Source organism: Somniosus microcephalus, chromosome 5 (genome assembly GCF_052327205.1).
Source record: "Somniosus microcephalus isolate GS21.2 chromosome 5, FLI_Smic_1.0, whole genome shotgun sequence".
Classification (NCBI taxonomy): Eukaryota; Metazoa; Chordata; class Chondrichthyes; order Squaliformes; family Somniosidae; genus Somniosus; species Somniosus microcephalus.
Genome location: NC_140991.1, coordinates 280536183 through 280559893, shown reverse-complemented (window position 1 = coordinate 280559893; position 23711 = coordinate 280536183). Strand labels below are relative to the sequence as shown.

At 47.9% G+C, this 23711-nt stretch overlaps 1 protein-coding gene across 6 annotated transcripts in view; it reads right to left on the bottom strand.

Moving 5' to 3' along the window:
• The window catches only part of LOC147117761 (uncharacterized), a 292045-nt gene extending 268718 nt beyond the window's left edge, over positions 1-23327 (bottom strand). For 3 of the 6 annotated variants that reach the window (XM_085989014.1, XM_085989013.1, XM_085989012.1), the window contains exons 1-4: positions 23073-23327; positions 15458-15598; positions 12691-12820; positions 6731-6818 (exon numbers count right to left, since the gene is read on the bottom strand). In XM_085989014.1, coding sequence (XP_085845140.1) covers positions 6731-6818; positions 12691-12820; positions 15458-15566 — 327 coding nt within the window. In that variant the 5' untranslated portion in view covers positions 15567-15598; positions 23073-23327. The other 3 variants (XM_085989015.1, XM_085989010.1, XM_085989011.1) reach the window with 3 other exon arrangements.
• Positions 23328-23711: the final 384 nt, after the last annotated feature.

Genomic DNA, 23711 nt, shown 5'->3' with positions numbered 1-23711 from the left:
TTTGCGCTGTCATAATGGGAATGCCCTTTTTAGGGTTGAATATGGAGACGAGGGTTTGATGGTCAGTCAACAAGGTACATTTTTGTCTGTGTAGGTAATGGTTGAATTTCTTCACCCCCCACACCAGGCTGAGTGCCTCCCTGTCGATCTGGGCATAGTTACGCTCAGTTGAGTTTAATGAGCGTGACGCAAAAGCTATCGGCCGTTCTGAGCCATCAGGGAATCTATGCGATAATACCGCTCCCACGCCGTAAGGGGATGCATCGCACGCCAGTCTGATTGGCAGTGATGGGTTGTAATGAGCCAACACTTCCCTGGACATGATCAAGCCTTTGCATTTATGGAAGGCACGTTTACAGTCTTCGCTCCATTTCCAAATTACTTCTGTTTGTAGCAGTTCATTAAGAGGGTGCAGAAGAGTTGATAAGTTCGGTAAAAATTTATGATAGTAATTTATTAATCCCAGGAACGACCTTAATTGTGAAACATTTTCAGGTGCTGGGGCTTTTATGACCGCTTCAATTTTTTCAGGTGACTTATGCAACCCTTCCTTATTAATTATGTGGCCACAATATGATATTTGATTCTGGAAAAATTCGCACTTGGGGCGATTTGCTCGTAGGCCCCGTTCTCTCAGCCTAGTGAGCACCTGCTCCAAATTGGCACGGTGCTCGTTGTCATTTTCTCCTGTTACAAGGATGTCGTCTAGGTAGCATTGAGTCCCCGGAATCCCTTGCAGGACTTGCTCCATAGCTCTTTGCCAGATAGCTGGAGCGGATGCTACTCCGAAAACCAGTCGATTGTACTGGTACAGGCCTTTGTGTGTTTTTATCGTGAGATACTTTTTAGAGGCCTCTTCAACCTCCATCTGTAGATATGCCTGTGCCGTCAATTTTGGTGAAACGTTTCCCTCTGGATAGTGAGGCGAAAATATCTTCTATCCTCGGAAGAGGATACTGTACCATGTGAAGGACCGGGTTTACAGTCACCTTGAAGTCTCCACAGATGCGAATTTTTCTCTGTTCTTCAGATTTATCATTATTCAATGTTTTCTTTATGACTGGGACGATGGGTGTTGCCCACTCGCTCCTATCTATTTTGGATAATACGCCTGCCTTTTCCAAATTCTCCAGCTCTGCCTCGACTGCTGGACGAATTGTGTATGGCACCGGTCTTGCCTTAAAAAACTTGGGAATTGCCGCATCTTCCACTTTTATTGAGGCGGTGATGCCTTTCAAGGTTCCTAGTTTCTCTTGAAACACTTCTTTGGCGTTGGCCAAGATGTCTTTTAATCGTTCAGGTATGACGTCATCATCATTTTTTTCCTTACTGGTCACCGTCAGTGCCTGAATGGAGTGCAAGTCTAAACGTATTTTCCTGATCCATTCACGTCCCAACAGCAGTGGACCACCATCTTGTAGAACGTATAAATACAACTTTTGTATTTCCTTGCCGTTGTATACAACAGGCACCCTTATTTTTCCTTTGGGGTATACTTTCTGCCCCGTATATGTTTTCAAGATAATGGATGTGTCTTTTAAAGGTCTATGCGGAAATAGCCGCTCGTAATCCCGTCGATTTATGACGGTCAGAGCTGATCCTGTATCTAGCTCCATTTTAACTGGGGACCCTGCTATCGTGAGGGTAATCCAAATGGTCTGGTAATCTTCTTTGGCAATTACATTATGTAATTTGAGACAGCTTAGTCTCTTGTTTTCGGAGTCGCTATCGCTCTTCTGGTCTTCGGAGCTACTGTCCGTCATCATTTGTACCTTTCTGTACTTTTCTTTATTGATTTTTTTTTTCCTGTCCGTGGATTTTTTTTGTCCAGATCGGCATACCCGTGCAATGTGTCCAATCTTTCCGCATTGCCTGCATGCTTTGTCCTTGAACCAGCAGTCCCTCTGGTCATGGGTGGATCTGCCGCAGCGATAACATCTCTCGAAACCCTGTGTCATTTCATGGGTGCCGAAGTCCTGTGTCTTTTGTTGTATCTCTGCAGCTCCTCTTGCGGCTGCTTCGTATGATACAGCCATACTGAAAGCCTTGTCCAGTGTTAAATCTTTCTCAGTAAGCAGCCTTTTCTGTGTTCCTTCACTTAGGAGACCGCAGACGAATTTGTCTCGAAGATAATCTGCTAGTCCTGCCCCGAATTGGCAGTGCTTTGATAGCTTTCTTAATTCGGTGAGGTAATCAGCGTTACTTTCATTCTTGTGTTGATTCCTCTTGAAGAATTTGAATCGTTCCACTATCAGCAGCGGTGTTGGGTTTAAGTGCTCCTGTAGGGTATCAACAATTTCTTTAAAATTCTTGTCCTTTGGTTTGGCTGGAGTGATTAAGTTTCGTAACAGCCCGTATGTCTTTGCGCCCATTAGATTTAGAAGTACTGACGCTTTTTTTTCATTTTCTATTCCATTTGCGGTGCAATATACCTCCACTCTTTCCACATATGTGGTCCAATCCTCTATATCGTTATCAAAAGCATCAATATTGCTAGCCTTAGACATCCTGGAAAAAAAATGGCGCTTCCCGCGCTTTTCTTTCTTTTCTGCAGAAAAGATATGGCGCTTCCCCGCCGCTGCTGCCGATGACAACGCTGTTTTCCGCGGTTTTAAAAAAAAAAAATTATTTACAGGTGGAGACTCGTTCCCGCCGGACTCTCTCTGCTAGGTCTGAACGCCGACCTGCTTGCAGCGCCGGCCGTCTCCCGAGTGCTCCCTCCCCGTCTGTTACTGCTTGCCTCCGCCTTCGCTACTTGGCCTCGCTGCAGATCCAGCCGCTGGAGCCCCAGCCCGATGCCCAGGAAGGATTATTGCAGTGCCTGCCACCAGCTCGGCTAGCTGGTGAAACCACAGCTTTTTCTTTTTCTTGCTTTTCTTCGACTTTGGACGTCAGAGGAATCGATGTCCTTGAAGTGCTGCCGAATTGCAGGTAAGTCCGTTTCCAATTCGTCACCACTGTTGTGTCCGTGTTAATAGAGACACTGAAGACAGGAGTTGGTTTCACAGGTGTTTACTGAACAAAGTCTGGAGGGGAACTAACTGATACAACACAATATACAGGCTTATATAGCCCGAGTGGCCATTACCGGCATTACAGTACACAGGGGGCTCTTAAAGGCACATACACTACACACACCATCACTGCATCTGACACTCGTAGACACCAGCTCAGAAAATGGCACTGCGTGGAATTTACAGGGTAGTATATAGGCGGGATCTGCACATAGTGAGGCACCAGGCACCAGACATGAGTGGGCTGCAGCAAAGCCAGAGGGAAAGGGTAGCTCGGGTCCCAGCTCCCCAGAGGGCGAGTTCGTGCATGAGCTCTGCTGCACAGGACTCAGATGATGACCTCGATGGGCTTAAGAAGGTTTTTTTTTTTAATTTGTTTATGGGAGGTGGGCGTCACAGGCAAGGCCAGCATTTATTAACCATCTCTAATTGCGCTTGAGTAGGTGGTGGTGAGCTGCCTTCTTGAACCGCTGCAGTCCATGTGGTGAAGGTACTCCCACAGTGCTATTAGGTAGAGAGTTCCAGGATTTTGACCCAGCGACGATGAAGGATCGGCGATATACTTCTAAGTCAGAATAGTGTGTGACCTGAAGGAGAACTTGGAGGTGGTGGTGTTCCCATGCGCCTGCTGCCCTTGTCCTTCTAGGTGGAAGAGGTCGCAGGTTTGGGAGGTGCTGCCAAAGAAGCCTTGGTGAGTTGTTGCAGTGCATCTTGTAGATGGTACACTGCAGCCACGGTACGCCGGGGGTGGAGGGAGTGAATGTTTAAGGTGGTGGATGGGGTGCCAATCAAGCGGGCTGCTTTGTCCTGGATGGTGTCAAGCTGCTTGAGTGTTGGAGCTGCTCTCATCCAGGCAAGTGGAGAGTGTTCCATCACACTCCTTACTTAGTCATAGAGTCATAACGGCACAGAAGGAGGCCATTCGGCCCATCGAGTCCAGGCCGGCTCTCTGTAGAGCAATCGAGTCAGTCTCATTCCCTGCTCTATCCCCGTAGCCCTGCAAGTTTATTTCCCTCAAGTGCTTATCCAGCCTCCCCTTGAAAACATTGAGTGTCTCCGCTTCCACCACTTCCGTCGGCAGCAAATTCCAGGTCCTCACCACTCGCTGTGTTAAAAAGTTTTCCCTCACATTCCCCCTGTATCTCTTGCCCAAAACCTTAAATCTGTGTCCCCAGTCCTTGTACCATCAACTAGTGGGAACAGCCTTTCCCCGTCTAGCCTATCCAAACCCGTCATAATCTTGTATACCTCTATCAAATCACCCCTCAACCTCCTTTGCTCTAATGAAAACAAATCCAACTTCTCCAACCTGTCCTTGTAGCTAAGATCCCACATCCCCGGAACCATTCTGGTAAACCTCCTCTACACCCTCTCAAGGGCCTTCACATCCTTCCTAAAGTGTGGTGACCAGAACTGGACGCAATACTCCAGTTGTGGCCTAGCCAGCGCTTTTCGCACTGTCATGTCGCTTACGGCATGCAAATGTGAGGCAACCTGGAAATGAGGGGCTGGAGGCCACTGCCACAGGCCGAATAAACGGTCCCCAGGCACTCAGGTAAGATGCCAGGAAGAAGGTTCAGGGGGGCATTGCCATCAGGGTGGGGGGGAGGGGTAGAAGCTCGGGGCAGGGGAGGCCTACATTTTCATATTGAAGCCTAGAGGAGCACACAGTAAAATCACTTACCTTTTTGGTCTCTCCTGGCCCCAACTTCTCTTCCCAATAAGTTAGCCTGGCAGAAAAGCCACAACAGCATCCAGGCAAGTGGAGAGTATTCCATCACACTGCTCACTTGTGCCTTGTGGATGGTGGAAAGGCTTTGGGGAGTCAGGAGGTGAGACAGTCAAACTGAGAAACCATGTCAGCTGCAAGTTGTTGATGATGATCCCTCTAAATATCGCTGCTGGAGGCTCCTTCCTGCTGCTGAACGCTTGGTCAGCTGGTCATGATTAAGAGAGGGCGGTAAGTGGAGCAGCAGCGGTGAAAATGGTTCCACACTCATTGATGTCACAATCAGCCTGATTTCCATTTCTTTAGCGAGCGCAGGCAACAGCAGCGCTGCGCAACCGCCGCAGGACCCTCCGGAATCGGGCGGAAGTGAGTCGCCCGCCATTTTTTCTTCAAAACGGGCTTTAACAGCCGGCGCTATACCCTCAAATTTCTAGGCCACTGTCTTCTTCCTCCATAAATCTGTGTATTTCTTCTTACCCTATTACCATTTATCTGTGGAATGCCCTCTGCATACCACTTTCTCTTCCACTTTTAGCAGCACCACCGGTGGAAGGCGGATTGTCCAAATGGAGACTTTAGTGGTAATTTCAATTTTGTGCGACAGTGTAAAACAGCGGAGAGCAAATCAGTAGCCCGTTTCATATCTCAGCGGCATTCAGTGGGGTAGGGTGGCGAGGTCGAGGTCGAAGGAGGTGGGTGACCAGTGTCTGGCAGCAGCACACAGTTTTAATGTAAGGTTAGGAGGAGCAGCTCCACATTTAGATAAGTATTTTTGGTGGCGGCCTGCAGCGGTCCGTCGACCTGGAATTTCCTGAATGCAACTGACGCTGGCTGTCTCTGGACAAATCAATATTGCAGAGGGGGCCTCAAACAGGCAGTAGGACCCTCAATTGCATACACAAAGCACCTAACGCCTGTCTCAGGCACGGGCCTTAGATGCCTATGTTTTTGCCTACACCAATATGGTGGGCAACGCACATCCAGCTCGTAATGAGCGTGCACTTCCTGCCCGTCATATTGGAGGATTATGCGCCAGTTTAGCACCCTAAAAACAGGCATGATGCCATCAAATTTCCAGGTCAATATAGTTGAGCGTCACTGACAAGAAATTTCTATGTGCTTGCAAATTCCTCAATTAATGGACTCGATAGATAAAAATATGAGCATTCACTCCCAATTTCATTTGAATTTGCTTGCTTTATTTTTGTTGCGCTCACAGTAATCCATAATCATCTAGCAGCTGATATATTGACAATTGTTCATGGTAAAAAAGGTTTGCTAAAGAAAATAGTAACAAAATCTTTCCAAATTATAATTTTCATGTCATATGGGTTACCTGGGTTTATAAATAGAGGCATGGAATGTAAAAGTAAAAAGATCATGCTATAACTTTATAAATCACTGGTTAGGCCTCAGCTGGAGTATTGTGGACAATTCTGGGCACCACACTTCAAGAAAGATGTAAAGGCCTTAGAAGGGTACAGAGGAGATTTACCAGGGTGTTACCAGGGATGAGGGACTTCAGTTATGAGGAAAGATTGGAAAAGTTTGGAATGTTCTCCTTGGAACAGAAAAGGTTAAGAGGTGACCTAATAGAGGTTTTCAAGATGATGAGAGGTCTTGAAAAATGAGAGAAAAATTATTCCCTCTAATAAGTGGGTCAATAACCAGAGGTCATAGATTTAAAATCACTGGCAAAAGATCTAGAGGGGCGATGAGGAGAATTGTTTTAACTCAGAGAGTTGTCAGGATCTGGAATGTTCTACCTGAAAAGGTAGTGGAAGCTGATTCCATAAATAATTTTAAAAGGGAGTTGGGTAAGTACTTGAGGATGAAGAACTTACAAGGTTACAGACAGAATGCAGGTGCTGTGGAACTAAGCATGACTGCTCTTTCGAAGAGCCAGCACAGGCACAATGGGCTGAATGGCCTCCTTCTGTACTGTAAGTTTCTATGATGGCTTAAACACTTCCTAGAAAACGTTTACCTTTAATTGTTGTTGCTCATCAGAATTGATATATGATGCAAACAGATCTTGGTTATCCAGAATGACAGTTCCCAAACTACGGTATGGTCTGTAAAGCAGAAGAAATATTGGGAAATATTCAACATTACCTCTTCAGTTGCCCCAGTACTTCTTTATTATTACATATACAGAACAGCCAATAATGTGTGACTTCATTGAAAAAGCAGTATATTACCCTTCTAATAAATGGCCTAATCAGATATTATATATTTGCTTAAATATCACTCCGTCATTAAAGGAAAGGGTAAACATGTGTTGTTGCTATATTTTCATTATAAGGTACTCATTCCAACTGTTAAAAAGAGATGAGGGGCGATTTTCTGACTGGTGGTAATTTTTATTCCAACATTCTACCATGTGCTAAGTGGTATGATGTGAAGGCATGTTTAGGCAACACTGCAATAAATCCTGCATTATTCTGAATACACGTACAATAATAATTTAGACTTATATAGCACCTTCAATATAGCAGAACATCCCAAAGTGCTTCTCAGAGGGACTGACTGGAAACCAAAAGCAGGGATTTAAAGATGGTTAGGGGAGGTAACTTAGAGGTGAGTAAAATGTATAGGTATGTTTAATTATGACAGACAGGCATGACACAAATAGCATGACTGAAAAAGCATAATGCAAATTGGTATGGCAGGAAAAAGTCACAGGCCTAGAAATTAATTGACGCCACTTTTGGTGCGCTAAAGTGGGGCGTCCGCTAAAGTTTGCGTCCGCCCCCAAATCTAGGCCACTTCTCCGATATTCATTAGCTTCGCCCTACTAGTTCGGGCGAGCGCTAAAACTGCTGCTGGACGCCTCTCTTTGGGCGCTAAGCCGGAGGTGGTGATCGATAGCGCCAAGGCCGGGCGCAGCGCAGGTGCGGCCATCTCGTGATTGGCAGCAGACACCCTGGCGCCGGCCAGCTCTAAGGGGGAAGGGTCGACTGTGTCTGCTGCCACGCCCTGGATAGTGGAGCCCTCCAGCTAGGCCTGAACACTGCTGCTGGACCCAAATAGCGCCTGAAGACATGGAGAAGGCCCGTGAACGTGCGCAGCGCTTCTCAGAGCGTGATCTGAGTGTGCTGCTTGCTGCTGTGGAGAAGAGGCGCCATGTTTTGTACCCGGACAATGGCAAGAAGGCGACGGTCCGCGTCTACAGGAGAGCCTGGAGGCATGTCGCCAGCAAGCTGTCAGCCAACAGCGACGTCCCCAGGACCGGTGCCCAATGCCGCAAAAAAGTTAAATGACCTCACACGCATTGTCAGGGTGAGTACCCTTTCCAATGACCTCCTCATCCTTGCATGTGCACCTCACATTATGGGCAAAGGGACCTGAAAGCTCTAATGGCCAGCCTTCATCCAGCAGCTATGGCACAGGCATGAGCATCAATTGCACATTCTGCACTGAACACACTGGCCAAGCTATTCCACCATGGGAGGCAGTGCACACCAGATCACGGCGACACACTGGCCAGGCTATTCCACCATGGGAGGCAGTGCACAGCAGATCATGGCGACACACTGGCCAGGCTATTCCACCATGGGAGGCAGTGCACAGCAGATCACGGCGACACACTGGCCAGGCTATTCCACCATGGGAGGCAGTGCACAGCAGATCATGGCGACACACTGGCCAGGCTATTCCACCATGGGAGGCAGTGCACAGCAGATCACGGCGACACACTGGCCAGGCTATTCCACCATGGGAGGCAGTGCACAGCAGATCATGGCGACACACTGGCCAGGCTATTCCACCATGGGAGGCAGTGCACAGCAGATCACGGCGACACACTGGCCAGGCTATTACACCATGGGAGGCAGTGCACAGCAGATCATGGCGACAGACTGGCCAGGCTATTCCACCATGGGAGGCAGTGCACAGCAGATCACGGCGACACACTGGCCAGGCTATTCCACCATGGGAGGCAGTGCACAGCAGATCATGGCGACACACTGGCCAGGCTATTCCACCATGGGAGGCAGTGCACAGCAGATCACGGCGACACACTGGCCAGGCTATTCCACCATGGGAGGCAGTGCACACAAGATCACGGCGACACACTGTACTTAGAGGCCGTCCTCTCTCTTGCAGGCCAAGCTGGCGAATAATCGCAGGAGCCGGACTGCGACCGGGGGAGGACGACCCCATCTCCAGCCACTCACCGACCTGCAACATCGCGTGGAGCGCCTCATGGGTCGCCGGGTGATTGGGCCCGTGGCATGTGGAGATGCCGACCCTGTTCTGGGAAGCAATGGTAAGGACATCACCTTTTGCACCTCTCTCGTCCCACTTGCGCATCAGATCTACATCCTTTGCCACTGTCCGACCAATGCGCTGAATGCCACCACTCATGCATCCCGCACTGACGCCCTCTCCTCACTCTAAAGCTACTCTTGTGCCTTCCTGCTTTCAGATGGTCAAGAGGAGGTCCCTCAACTTGCCAGTGACAGACCCTCCGAGGAGGAGCAGGAGGAGGAGCAAGAGGAAGGCGGCCCATCAGGGGAACCCTCAGCCGCGACCACCCAGGCCAATGTAGGGGACACATCTTCCCTGGAGGGCAGCGTGGCGGAACTGTCAAAGGGGAGGGGAGCTCCTGGGACCTGTGTGCTGCAGAAAGGCGGGAGGGGGGTGGAAGCTCGGCGGCCTTCTCCCCAGAGGGGGGATGCGTCGGAGGGGAGTCCAATTGCTGGGCCCAGCGGCCTCCAGCAACGCAGGAAGGGTCGGTCAGCTCGGCGGCCTTCTCCCCAGAGGGAGAGTCCGGCCTCCAGTCAGGAGATGCTCTTCGCCGAGGAGATGGAAGGCCTCGAAGACTTGTCCGCGGACTCGGAGCGCCGGCACACGGAGCTCATGGCGGCAGCGTCACGGTTGCCTGAGTCCATCAATTCCCTCTCTCGGAGTGTGGCCGAGTTCGGGCCCTTAGAGGCCACCAGTCGGGCGGAATACCGGGCAGATCTTGCAGCGACTGGCCAGGTGATTAGTGGTGCCGTCCAGTCACTGGCTGCTCTGCTGCGGGCAGTGAACAGGTCAACACGGGCACTCACTGCTGCCACACTCGCTGTGTCAGCCAGGCATCGCCAGGGCACCCGGCGCGCTGCAGCAGCACATCGGTCTGTCCCTCGGCAGATTGCTGCGCATGCTGCAGTGCTGGCCCGGCCGAGTGCCAGTGTCTCAGGCGACCAGCGAGCGCCTGCCATCCGCCAGCTTGCCGCCATTCCTCCAGCCGCCACTGCCACTCCCCCAGTGGAGCTGCCAGGAGCTGCTGCAGCGACTGATGGTGGCCAGCCACAGCTGCAGCAATCAACAGCCGGCCGCTCGACGCGCAGACCTCGACTAGGCCGACCCCCAAGGGCATCTGCCGTCACGACATGTGCCCCTCAGGAGCCTGCCCCCAGCCTTGCAGCAGCCAATGGCCTTACTTTGAGGCAGAGCAGCAGGGCGGGCAGGGGCCACCCAAAGATGGCCAAGGCATCGCCCTAGCGGGCCAAATATTCGAATGTGTGGCCATTTGTGTTTGTTTCTTGAGGCCGAGAATTGGATGTTAGTTTTTTGAAGGCCGATGATGTGATGTTTGTTTTGGATGAAGGCCGACAAGGACGGCCATTTTAGTTGCCCTATTTTGTTAATCCTCCCCAGGTTGTGGGAGCGAGTAATGTGTTGGAGTGTTTTTTGGGGGTTTCCTCTGTTTTTGGTTTTCATGTGGGAAGGGCCCAGAGTTTGTACAATAAAGCTTTTTATTTATTCACATTGTCCATGTTTGATCTTTGAAGTGTTTGTTGCCTTAACCGGCTGAGGGCTTGCGGAGCGGCTGCAATCATGTTCTATCATTGGCACAAGCCATTCCCTGACAGGGGGCCTAGAAGTGACGATCAATAAGCCGACGACGGGCGGCCCTTGGGCCTTGTGCGTCCCTCCTGGGCTGGTACTCCTCGTCCTCGTCGTCCTCATGCTCCTCCTGCTCCTCCTCCTGAGGTGGTGGTCCAACGTGAGGTGGCAGTGCCTGAGTCCTGCGGATAGCCAGGTTGTGCAGCATGCAGCAAACGATGACAAATTGGGAGACTCGATCCTGCGAATACTGGAGGGCTCCCCCGGAGCGGTCGAGACAGCGGAACCGTTGCTTGAGCACGCCGATTGTTTGTTCTATGAGGTTCCTTGTCGCTTGATGGCTCTCGTTGTATGCCTCTTCAGCAGGGGTCGTGGGCGCGCGGAGCGGGGTCATGAGCCAGGTACACAAAGGATAGCCTTTGTCCCCGATAAGCCATCCTCTTGGGGGAGGCTGTGCCTGGAACATGTCAGCCACAGTTGTCTGTCGCAGGATAAAGGCATCGTGGCTGCTGCCTGGAAAGCGGGCATTGACAGCTAGGATGCGCTGCCTGTGGTCACACACCAGCTGTACATTGAGGGAATGGTAGCCCTTCCGGTTGCGGTAATCCTCGGCATGCTCAAGAGGTGCCCGCAAAGCCACATGCGTGCAGTCAATGGCGCCCTGCACCATGGGGAAGCTCGCTATTCTTGCAAACCCCACTGCACGCTGCTGCTGCTTGTCCAGGGTCATGGGGAAGGAGATGAATTGATGTCTCCTTCTGAAAAGGGCTTCGGTCACCTGGCGGATGCAGCAATGCACGGCGAACTGGGAGATGTTAGCGATGTCCCCAGTAGCAGATTGGAAGGAGCTGGAGGCATAGCAGTTGAGAGCCACCGTCATCTTCACTGCCACCGACAGAGACGTCCTGCGCATCAGCTGTGGCTGCAGATCTCTCTGAAGCAGCCGGCAGATGTCTGCAACCACCTCCCTTCGGAATCGCAGCCTCCTAACACACATCGCGGCAGACATGGTCAGATAGGAGGTCTGCTGGCGGTATACCCTGCGTGGGTAAGGCCTCAGTTGGCGACGCCTGTTGCCCCCTCTACGTCTAGCCAGGGCTGCCACTCTCTCACGGCATCTGTAAGCCCTTGTGGCATAAGGCTGAAATTCAGCGTTGCCACCCAATGCAGCCCCCATTATATGCTGGCAAACACTGAGCTCTGAATGAAGGCTAAGATAATTGGTAAGCTCTGGCCTGAGCCAAAAATACCTGTCCAAGTGTTGGTCCAAAGCAGTAAACTCTCCTCCTTGGTCTCTGTCCAAAAAACCGTTGCACAAGAGTGAATGCTGCAAAATGGCTGGCCTTTATACTGCTGGGTAAGTGCCCTTTAATTAGCGCTCCCCCCGGCCCGGCTGGCCTGTGTACCGTTCCACTTCACAGTCGCTCGGGACGCCCGGCGCACAATGGGCTGGCGCGAGTGAAGTTCCGGTTTGGGGCGCACAAAGGGCGTTGCACTATTATATGACGTCATGATCTGCGCGCGCAGCAGGGCGCGCGCTAAGACTTTGCGCCGGCGCTAAATGTGTCCTGAAGTTGGGGAGAGGCGCAGTTCACGCTGCGCCCGGGCGATAAGCGCCTAGCGCTCGAGATCTACTCCCCCTAAGGCGCTAACGGCTGGCGCGCCCAACTGAATTTCTAGGCCACAGAAATTAATTGTTACTTGACAGGAAGCAACAACAATACCGACATTGGAAGCCACAGCAAAACTTTCAATATATAAAATGTTATTTATAGTGATACCTTTGATATCACATTTAATAGCATCACCCCTCAAAGAATACTAGAAGGCCAATTTCCTGAATGCAGGGTCCCAGCACAGAAGCTCGCTAATCAGCAGTGTAAATCAGAAAATTGCTCGCCACAATTTTCTGTCCATAATTTTAAATGTTTTTACTGAAATTATGCAAAGCCAGTAAACAATGCTTTAACCTGGAGTCATTTGTAATGTTGGCTCTTAATTATCCTCTGTATTGTATGATTCTGTACTGGAATATACTCCAAATATACTTGGAAGTTTATTATTTAATAATTTTGATGCAGGCTTTTAAAAATACATAAAGACAGTTACTTTGCAATAGGTGTAAAGAAACCACAGTGTAGAAGCTCCTGTCTTCTTTCATATTTCTTCCTCACTGTTGCTTCTACAGGTGAAACTGTATTGTTGTAAACTGGATCCGTGAATTCAATAGAGCTCTTGCCTTTTAAAAGGAAAGATTTAAGTTTATTTCTGCTCCATTGCTTAATGTATCCATTTTATTTTGGCTATTTTCTACACATATGCAAAAGAATACTACTTTATAATAAAGTTTTGCTAAAATAACCCAGATAGACTAACTACCTCACAAAGGAAAATTAGAACGAATATTCCTGTCCTCCTCTGCCTGGGCAGCAGGCAGAGAACTCCGCATGACCTGAACTCATCTGCATGTTCGGGTCATTATCCTACTGCTGTTGCGCTCCTGGCACAAGCCAACTTCTCAGCATGGTCTTGTGCCGAGAAATGGCAGTGGAATTACAGGAATGACCAACAGTTTTGGAACCTTCTGTAGCAGCCAGAAGAACATCCATGCATCCTGACTGTTTCCAACAGTGCAACCTGCCTCTGAAGAAGCAAAAAATGCAGTCAATTCAAAAAATAAAAAAGGCACAAAGTAAAAGTTAAGACAGTAATTTTTTTTTTAAAGTAAACAAATTCTCCCCCACAAAAAAATCTAAGGGTGGCTCAGCACAAGGACTACCACCGCACCAACTACTTTTGAAGATCCCACATCTTAATACCTTTCCAGCAATTATTAAGGAAAAGAACACTGGGAGGAACCTCCTCCCGCCATAGTATCATGACTGCTCTTTTCCTGCACCTGGCAATCTGTTGCTCCCAATCCACCCCAGGGGAAGGCCTGGAAATTCCAGGGAAACGTAAAGGGGGCATAGACCTGGTATTGTAGGTCTCTGCCCCTTTTCCTCTCCTTTGCACCTAGGAAATAAGCATTCCCCACCCATACTGGACAGGATCGTTTGTCACATATTCCTACAAATGAGCTTTCGCAGTATTTGACTGGTGCTCAATTTTTCACAAGACAATTTTAAAACAAATTAGTAATTGCACGAGCACATAAGCTACATTACCTACTTTAGTAAGGTTTTTGTCACACTTCAATGTTATCCTCCATATGCCTCAGAATTAGCTAAGATCATCAATGGGCTAAAACCACAAGGGCACATGTACTCCCTTTAAGATATTTGACATGATGAGCTTTCCACACCAGAAGCCAAGTAGGTTTCTCTTTGTGCATACTGATAGCTTAACATTTTTTTACATCCATGCAGAAGGGCTTGTTTGATCCATCAGAAATGAAAAACAACCAGACCTAGAGTGAGACTCTGAGGAACAGGGATCCTTGCAGTAAGGCACTTTCTACACATGCACAACTATCCAACTCAAATGCATAGTCATATGTGGCATAGTTGTGGAGGAAGCAGTTCCAACATCATTCAAATGACACTGCAGGCTTTTAGGGTACAATTTGAGGTAGGAAATGTTGTCTTCCAAAATTACTTGGCTTGACTTTTCAAGATGAAATATTCAAGCTACAACAATCTAAAAACATAGGTCTTGGTGATCTAAAAACCACTATAAATGCTGCATGCAGATTTCATGTTACTGTTCACAATGCTTTGACCAATGTGCTAGATACAGTAGTTTGCCTCAGAAAAATGTAAACTGTCAAAGAGGCTGTGATTACAGGCTTGTATGGCATCAAGCAGATAGTTGGACAATTGGTGCACTATGTAAATCATTTCACATGGATTATTGTTTGTTTTGTGAAATATTTATTAAAACATTCTTCAAAATAGCACAGTATTCAAAACACCAAATTTCAATCTAAACAGGTCCAAAGTTGATTTCATGGCATATATACTAAATATAATTATAAGATTAGTTCAAAGGCAATCATTATCAGACGTGTCAACATTGGGGATATGTTTGGAGCAATATCTATGGTCAGTCAGAGCTTGCAAGCTATTTAAACGTATAGGTGCCAAATTTCCATAGCCTTCAAGCTGCAAATAGAATGCAGGAAAGGGTGCAATTTAGGGCAAGATCTGGTTGCAGTAAGTTCCCATCCCTTTTCTATTTGTCAAAATTTCCAGCCAATGTGGAGGGGGTTTGGGGTTGCAGGCATATATATGCTCATCAATAAATGAGCAGATGCATCATGACACCATGCAAATGAGGAATTTGTCATACAGCATATTTCCTTCCTAGCATCGCGGGGCCCCAAGGGACCCTGTGCATCCCTAACATCCAGCATTACAAAACAGGAGGGGGAATTTAAAATTTAAAAGGTCAGCTGCATACTGCAATTGATCAAAGAGCAATTGATTGTTGTACTAAATTTGGTCTATTGAAAAATAGGGCTCTTTTTGACTTTTCCTAATCAGAGTTGGGACATTTATGCTGCGGCAAGGTGCCACAGCAAATTTACTCCCCCTCCCGGGAGCAAGGTAAATGCCACGACCCTTGAAAGTGGGCCAAATTCAGAGGCACATCCATGGAGCTAGTGAAAGTCCTCCAGCGGAAATTCAGGGCCTCGGAATTCTGATTACTTTTAAAAGTATTATATTAAAATCAGTCAGTTCTTAAACCAAAATTAGGATTGACTGGTGACACTTCATGGGCCTGCACTATACTAAACATTGATTAAAAAGGAATGAATGAAGAAGAGGTGGAGCTGGCTGAAATACAAAGTTGCTGACATAGTTTTGTTCAATTGTAAAGAAAGTAGATCTTCTATTTGACTTAATCTTTATATGGGAACTTTGTAAATACAAACCTTCATTTTCTTTTGTGGCAAAGCATTGCTTTACAAAGTTGAAAAGTTGAAGGTCTCTATCTTTCAGAATCTGTTCTTGAATGACAGATTTATTTAGGAAAACAGCCATTCAGAAGTCAGAAGTCTCGCTTTGCAATGTATCTGTAATCGTTAAAAAATACTGTAATGCAGTTTCCCATTATAAAGCAAACTAAGTTTACAAAGGGATAAAATCAGAAAGATTCGTGAACCTCTTAGGCCAATTACTTAACTTCTACCACTAAATGTCATATAACCTACCAGTTATGTGTTTTCCTCATTTTTGACAGAAACTACCCCTTCAAGAAATCAGCATTCTATGAGGTCAGGCGATCTCCCCCCACTCTAATGTCTATAAAACCTTGTTTTCAGCCTCACCATTAGCTCTTTGTGCAGAATAGAACAGCAGATGAGCTCAAAACTATTCCAGGTCAGAGAGATGGGAGAGCCTAGGTAGAAGGAGCTTTCTATATGGAAGTTGAGTTTCCTTCAAAGAATGAGGCCTAATTGTGCACTGATCCTGACCAGTTGGACCCCTTAGGGAGATATCAGGGATTGCTGCTGTTACCTAAAAATGCAGCTCCATCATCCTTTTAGTCCTTCTGGGAGCCCAAGATTTCTGGCGGCAATAAGTAATTTATGGTAATATCCTGTCCATTGTTCCACAGCCAACATATCCCTGGCTGATTGCTGTAGCAACTTAAATGTCTGGCCAATGTTATCCAAATTTTCTCACACTTGATTGTTGGCTGTAGCAAGAATTTGAGCAGCAGCCATGTCAATTTTGGCTCATTATTTGTGCACAAATTACACTCAGTATGCCCACAGAAGAGATATGCATTTGGAGACTGTTTGCTGGTGTGTGCATCTAGTGGCAAGAGGATGCAGCCGGGAACCCGTGAATGGTCCCCCGCAGTTAGTGTGGGGATGGAAGGCTCGGAGCAGGAACCTGGGCCAGAAGGAGCACTTCTGCCTGATGGGAGAACCAACACTGCTCCCCTGCTGAGGCTTCAGATTGAAATTGCAGATCTGGTCCTGATAACATCACCGGTCCCGATCTCCGGATTTAAAGTAGGGCCCTGCTTCTTTCCTGTGGGTGCCCTGCTCGCCTGCTCAAAAGAGCAGGTTAATATTGGGACACAGCGGGAAGGCAGTGGGATCGGAGGGGGTAAGTGACTTGCATTATTTTAACTGCCCCCACCCCAGGTGATCTGGCCTGATCTGGCTATTGTTGTGTATGTACCTTTAAGGGAATAACTGGTCTTAGACTGCAGTACCGGCAGTGACCACCCCTGTATAAAAGGCCCTAGCAGGCTTCTGTAGTTTCAGTTTCAAGCTGCCTCTTGTTCAGTAAAGTACCTGTTAAACTGTTCTCCCGAAGTCCGTGTATTATTGAGGCGCGGACTTTACAGTGGCGACGAGTAAGTTCGAACTCACCTGCAGTGTGGCATCATCTCACGGGGATCTCGCCTGAAAGGAAGGTCCTGGAAGGTCGTAGTCTGAGCAACGGGCGTCGACCGAGGGCAACCGCCCAAAGAATCCATCGGTGTTTGGAGAATTGCGGGAGAGACTGTGGTTCCAGCGAATCGTGCTGGTAGCAGGTAGCGCGCTGACCCTTCCGGACTGCGGCGGGCTCAAGCTCGATCGAGCGGCTCTACAAATCGGGCCGCGCAGCGTCGCCAGGTAAAGAAAACAAGAGAGGGTGGAGCGCACAGGGCGCGGTCGGTGCTCGAGAACAGGACAGCGGAGAGAAACTAAATGGGGGGGGGAAGGAAAGCGAGACGCGCCGAAGCTGCGGGTCGCCGCCATTACCCCGTAGAACGCTAGGAGCAGCGTGGCAGTAAGGGGAAGAAGCAAATGCGCGGGAGGTGCCATTTTATCCCGTTGGGGAAGAAGCAAAAGCGCGGGAGGCGCCATTTTATTCCATTGGGGAAGAAGCAAAAGCGCGGGAGGCGCCATTTTAAATCGCCCAAGATGCCGAAAAGTGGCAGTATCACTGCTTTCGACAACGAGGTAGAAGACTGGACCACGTATGTGGAAAGAATTGAAGTGTACTGCAAGGCAAATGAGGTGGCTGATGGAAAGAGGGCGTCGGTATTATTAAGTCTGATGGGTGAGAGTACGTACGGCCTATTGCGGAATTTAATTACCCCAGCTAAACCAATGGAGAAAAGTTTTGAAGAGGTTGTTCATATCTTACAGGAACATCTAAGCCCTACACCACTGCTGATAGCAGAAAGATTCAAGTTCCATAAAAGAAACCAGCACAAAGATGAGAGCAATGCTGACTATCTTACGGAACTACACAAGTTATCGAAGCACTGCCAGTTCGGAGCAGGACTGGCAGACACCTTACGGGATAAGTGTGTCTGCGGGCTCCAGAGTGAAGGAACCCAGAAACGACTACTTTCAAAAAAGGACCTAACGCTAGAACAGGCTTTCAGCGTGGCAGTATCCTACGAAGCAGCAGCACGAGGAGCTGCAGAAACACAACAGAAACCGCAAGAATACAGCGCTAACGAAATGGCGTATGGAGCCGAAAAGTGCTATCGCTGCGGTAGAACAACCCATGAGCAGAAGGACTGCTGGTTTAAAGACAAAATATGCAGGCAATGCAGGAAAATGGGACATATAGCAAGAGTCTGCAGGTCGGGAAAGAAGACCAACACGACAAGAACTACTAAGGAACAGTACAGGAAAGTAAAGAAACTGACAGATAGTAGTTCAGAAGATCAGGAGAGTGATAAGGACTCCGGGAGCAGGCGACTAAGTTGTTTAAAGTTACACAACGTGATCGCAAAAGAAGATCACCGAACCATTTGGGTCACCCTCATGATAGCAGGGTCCCCAGTGAAGATGGAATTGGACACAGGATCAGCCTTAACTGTCATGAATCGACGAGACTATGAGCGGCTATTCTCACACATACCCTTAAAGGACACGTCCATTGTATTGAAGACATTCACGGGGCAAAAGGTCTACCCCAGAGGAAAAATAAGGGTGCCAGTTGAATATAACGGAAAGGAAACACAGAAACTATACATGTATATACTACGAGATGGAGGACCACCATTATTGGGACGTGAATGGATCCGAAGACTACAATTGGATTGGCATTCCATTCTGGCACTAACTGTGACTGACAAAAAAGATGATGACGTCGCACCTGGACGTCTGTCACAAATTCTATCTGACGCGGAAGAGGTGTTCCAACAAGGACTTGGGACTCTAAAAGGAGTAAAGGCAACCATAAAGATTGAGGATAACGCAACCCCAAAATTTTTCAAGGCCAGACCGGTGCCATACGCGATACGCCCAGCTGTGGAAGCTGAACTGGAGAGTCTGGAGCGTTCGGGGGTGCTGTCTAAGGTGGATTGGAGCGAGTGGGCCACACCCATCGTTCCTGTAATGAAGAAAGCATTGAGCAGCACGCCTGGGGAGCCAAGGAAGGTTCGCATCTGTGGGGACTTCAAGGTGACTGTGAACCCAGTCCTGCACACAGTACAGTATCCGCTTCCGCGGATAGAAGATATTTTCGCCTCACTATCTGGAGGGAAACATTTTACAAACATTGACCTGGCTCAAGCGTATCTACAAATGGAGGTGGAAGAAGCATCTAGGAAATACCTCACGATAAACACTCACAAAGGCCTTTACCAGTACAATCGACTGGTATTTGGGGTAGCATCGGCCCTGGCTATGTGGCAGAGGGCAATGGAACAAGTCCTGCAAGGGATCCCGGGGACCCAGCATTATTTGGACGACATCCTGGTTACGGGCGAAAATGACAATGAACACCTTGCCAACCTGGAACAGGTGCTCACGAGATTGCAGGAATATGGGCTACGAGCCAACCGTCCCAAATGCGAGTTCTTCAGGAGACAAATCTCGTATTGTGGCCACATGATTGGTGAGGAAGGGTTGCATAAGTCGCCGGACAAGATTGAGGCTGTAGTCAAGGCTCCAGCACCAGAAAATGTGTCGCAACTGAGGTCGTTCCTCGGGTTGGTGAACTACTACCATAAGTTCTTGCCGCATTTATCTACAATTCTGCACCCACTGAACGCCCTCCTTCAAACTGGTGTAACATGGAAATGGAGTGATGAGTGTAAGCGTGCCTTTCAGGAATGTAAATGCCAAATCACTTCAAAAGAAGTATTGGCCCACTACAACCCAACACTACCGATTCGGTTGGCATGTGATGCGTCACCTTATGGCATTGGAGCGGTGCTGTCACACAAATTCCGTGACGGTTCAGAGAGGCCAATAGCCTTTGCGTCGCGCTCGCTAACCTCAGCCGAGCGTAACTACGCCCAGATTGACAGGGAGGCCCTCAGCCTGGTGTGGGGGGTGAAGAAGTTCAATCACTATCTGCACGGGCAGAAATTCACCCTACTGACTGATCATCAACCCCTGGTCTCAATTTTTAACCCAAAGAAGGGCGTTCCGGTGATGACGGCGCAACGGCTGCAAAGATGGTCACTTTTTCTAGGGGCACATCAGTATGACATAGAGTACAAAGGTACGAAACAACATGGAAATGCTGATGGGCTGTCGTGCCTACCGTTGCCTACGGCGGAAGAAGCACCTGCAGTGGACCCGGTGGAGATATTCCATGTGACCATAGTCGAATGTTTGCCTGTTACAAACACAAGTATTGAGAAGGAAACCCGAAAAGACTCGACACTCTCTCAGGTCTATGATTTGACGGTGAAGGGATGGCCAGCATATGGCGACTCACTGTTGCCAGCATTCTCGCCAAGGAGGGAACAGCTGTCAGTGTGCCGGGGAACCTTGATGTGTGGATCCCGAGTGGTAATTCCACCCAAGTTGAGAGATAGAGTACTCAATGAGCTTCACGAGGGTCATCTGGGAGGGGTAAAAATGAAGAGCCTAGCCAGGGCATTTGTGTGGTGGCCGGGAATCGATAAAGAAATCGAGGATATGACCAAGAGATGCACAGGATGCCAGAAGGTCCAAAACGCTCCACCACAGGCCCCGCTACATCCATGGGAGTGGCCCTCATCTCCATGGCAACGGGTACACATTGATTTCGCTGGTCCATTCATGGACTCAATGTTTCTAATCGCTGTGGACGCCCATTCGAAATGGCCAGAGGTCATTAAAATGTCCTCCACCACCACGGAGAAAACTATTGCAGTCCTAAGGACCATCTTCGCCAGGAATGGGTTGCCAGAACAGATCTGTTCTGACAATGGCCCACAGTTTGTGTCTGAGGATTTCCGGAGGTTCCTGAAGAATAATGGGGTGAAACATTACACATCTGCCCCATATCATCCAGCCACAAATGGATTGGCTGAGACATTTGTTCAGACCTTTAAAAAGGCCATAAAGGCAATGTATAATGACGACATACCACTGCAACACAAGGTGGATAACTTCCTGTTTGCTTACCGGAATGCGACACATGCAGTAACCAACCAAACTCCAGCCGTACTGTTTTTCAACCGGAGACTAAGATGCCGCTTGGATTTGCTCAAACCAAACATAAGACGAGATGTTGAGGATAAGCAGTTCCAGCACATAAATGAGAAGCCAACCAGGAGCTTCAAGATAGGGCAACCAGTCTTGGCCCCGCGACTACCGAACAGAAAAATGGCAGCCAGGCACAATATGCACACAGCAGGGACCACTAATGTACACAGTGGACGTTGGAGAGAGCATCGTGAGACGCCATGCTGACCAGATTCTAGAGTCCCAGGAACAAGCCAAACCTGTACCACAAGCATGTGCACCTGGTAATGAGCCCGAAGTACAGATTGCGTCTACCTCAGAAGCAGGGGTATTGGAAGCTGACGAACCAACCAATGACAAATGAGCCAGAATTGACTCCACCGCCAGAACAGGATACTCGAGAAAGGCACTATCCAGTCCGGATCAGGAAGCCTCCTCAAAAGACTGAACTTATAAATGACTATTTCAGTTGATGTATATATTACTGAGAAAACTGTAATTGTAATTAGTTATTATTTCGTTGTTAAATGAATGTTATGTACTGTTTATCTAAAAGGGGAGGAATTGTTGTGTATGTACCTTTAAGGGAATAACTGGTCTTAGACTGCAGTACCGGCAGTGACCACCCCTGTATAAAAGGCCCTAGCAGGCTTCTGTAGTTTCAGTTTCAAGCTGCCTCTTGTTCAGTAAAGTACCTGTTAAACTGTTCTCCCGAAGTCCGTGTATTATTGAGGCGCGGACTTTACAGCTACCAGTCCTACTCCTGCCACAATCAGCTGGATTGCAGTCAGAAGTACTTCCCAGCTACAAACCCTTTGATTAAAACATAACGGCATTAACTTCATAAACTGACTGACATGGCTGGAAGCTGAATTTAAAGGGCACTGAGGTCATTAGAATCTGTGTGCCAAAGTGAGCGGTGCATTTCAAATCCAGTTCTAAGCTTACAGTTTGCTTATTTCTGATGTTTTTTCTACTTACCTACACTTATTAAGCACAAAACGGTTCCTAAGTTTTCATATATAAGTTACAATTTTTCAAAAGCAGTTAATTCTTCATGAAGTATTTTGGAATGTATCTCAGAGATTCGATAGGGCAGATTTTATGAATACACACTTTCAGTGGAGTACTTCACCCATTGGGAATGCATTTTGGGGAATTGCGATCGTACACACAATTAAAACTAATGGATGGAAAATTATGAGGACCGTGCGTGTGATTTCTTAATATGCTCTCCCAGTGGACGAAGCTCCACACTAGCAGCACGCTTTTGTAAAATTAACCCCTATAAATGCAAGTCTTTCTTTTTCTTTTGACTCTCTGTCATTATTCTTTTTGTTCAATACTGTAGCTGGCTGGAAATAGTCATTTGTAAAATATTCCAGCTGATGATTTCCCATTTTCTACCCAATGAATGTTAAAGAAAGAATATTTACAATTTGGTCATGTAATCTTGAACTGACTGAATCTATTCTCACCAACTGAATATACTGATTTAACATCTACCGCTTGTGCAGACATAAATGGAAAGATTCTATTGATGGTGGTCTTCGAAGATCATGAAAATGATTGGTGCCATTACGCCAAGAACCCAAAGAAGGCAGTCTGCTGTTATCCGGCCTTCCTTTTTCCAAATGAACACCAGTTTGAAAAGTGGCAAGCCAGTCTGTTGGGGGGAAAGCGTTTCCTAAAGCTATTGAATGGACTTAAAAGTTTTGTATCAGTTCCAGAAGCAACTTCTCAGAGTTACTGAGAAGGTCGTGCCTTTATGGACAAGGTCTGCTTCAACTTCCACTGAAGCAGTCTTGCATCCAGAGATCTGACAAGCCAAACTTCTGAGTACAGCTAAAACCAACCAGTGCTGCAATTAGAAGAGCCTTGAGACTCTCAGAGCCCACAACAGCAACTGGCACTGGTCAGCAACCGCGTCTCTGGGTCCACCTGCAGTTCATTTACCTTCGCACGTCTTTTAGTTTCGATATCTAGAATGTAAAGTTACAACAGCACTCCCAAACATAACAATCATTATTTGCTGGATAAAAGGGTGTTTTCTTGTTCTCTCTCCCCCTTTTGCCACAAACAATCAGAAACATTCGCAGTGCAGTTACACGAAAGGCGGTACCTGTCAGTGGGAAAACCACAGCAGAAGTAAACAAAAATGTACCGTTGGCCTCGCGCGCCCGCACCGTTGGCGGAGTGGCCGCATCATTGATGGGGCGCGGGCGCGCCTGCGCTGTTGACAGTCACTCGGCTTCGGGACCGGACTGACCGTCGACAAGGGCGGGATGATTGTGTCAGCCCTGACGCCGCAACAACAATGGGCGACCACAGCATGACCCGCATCACGGTCTTGGCCACGCGCCACTCAGGGTTAGGTCTAGCGGGCTGTGGGGGTGGTTAGTTAACGACTGGGATCAGGAACCGTCCTTTACAATGTGGTGTCAATACAGTAAACCGATATTGACACCGATGTTGTCACGAGTAGATGGAACGTCCTGCAAGTGCTGCAGTAAATTCACAAATCAACACTAGTTACAACACTGGTGATAAATCCCATTCTGAGCTGTTTCCTCCTTCACCATGACAACTATGTTCTTATTGTGACTCTTGATAGAAAAATTGCCCTTGCTAGTATCTCTTGCTCAAATACTATTTTCATGTACCTGATGTAATGATATCAGCAAATAGTGATGGTATTTGCCTGTTTGATTATTTATGCCTTACCAGCAGAGGGCATGTGAGAGACAGTTTTAGTTTTAGT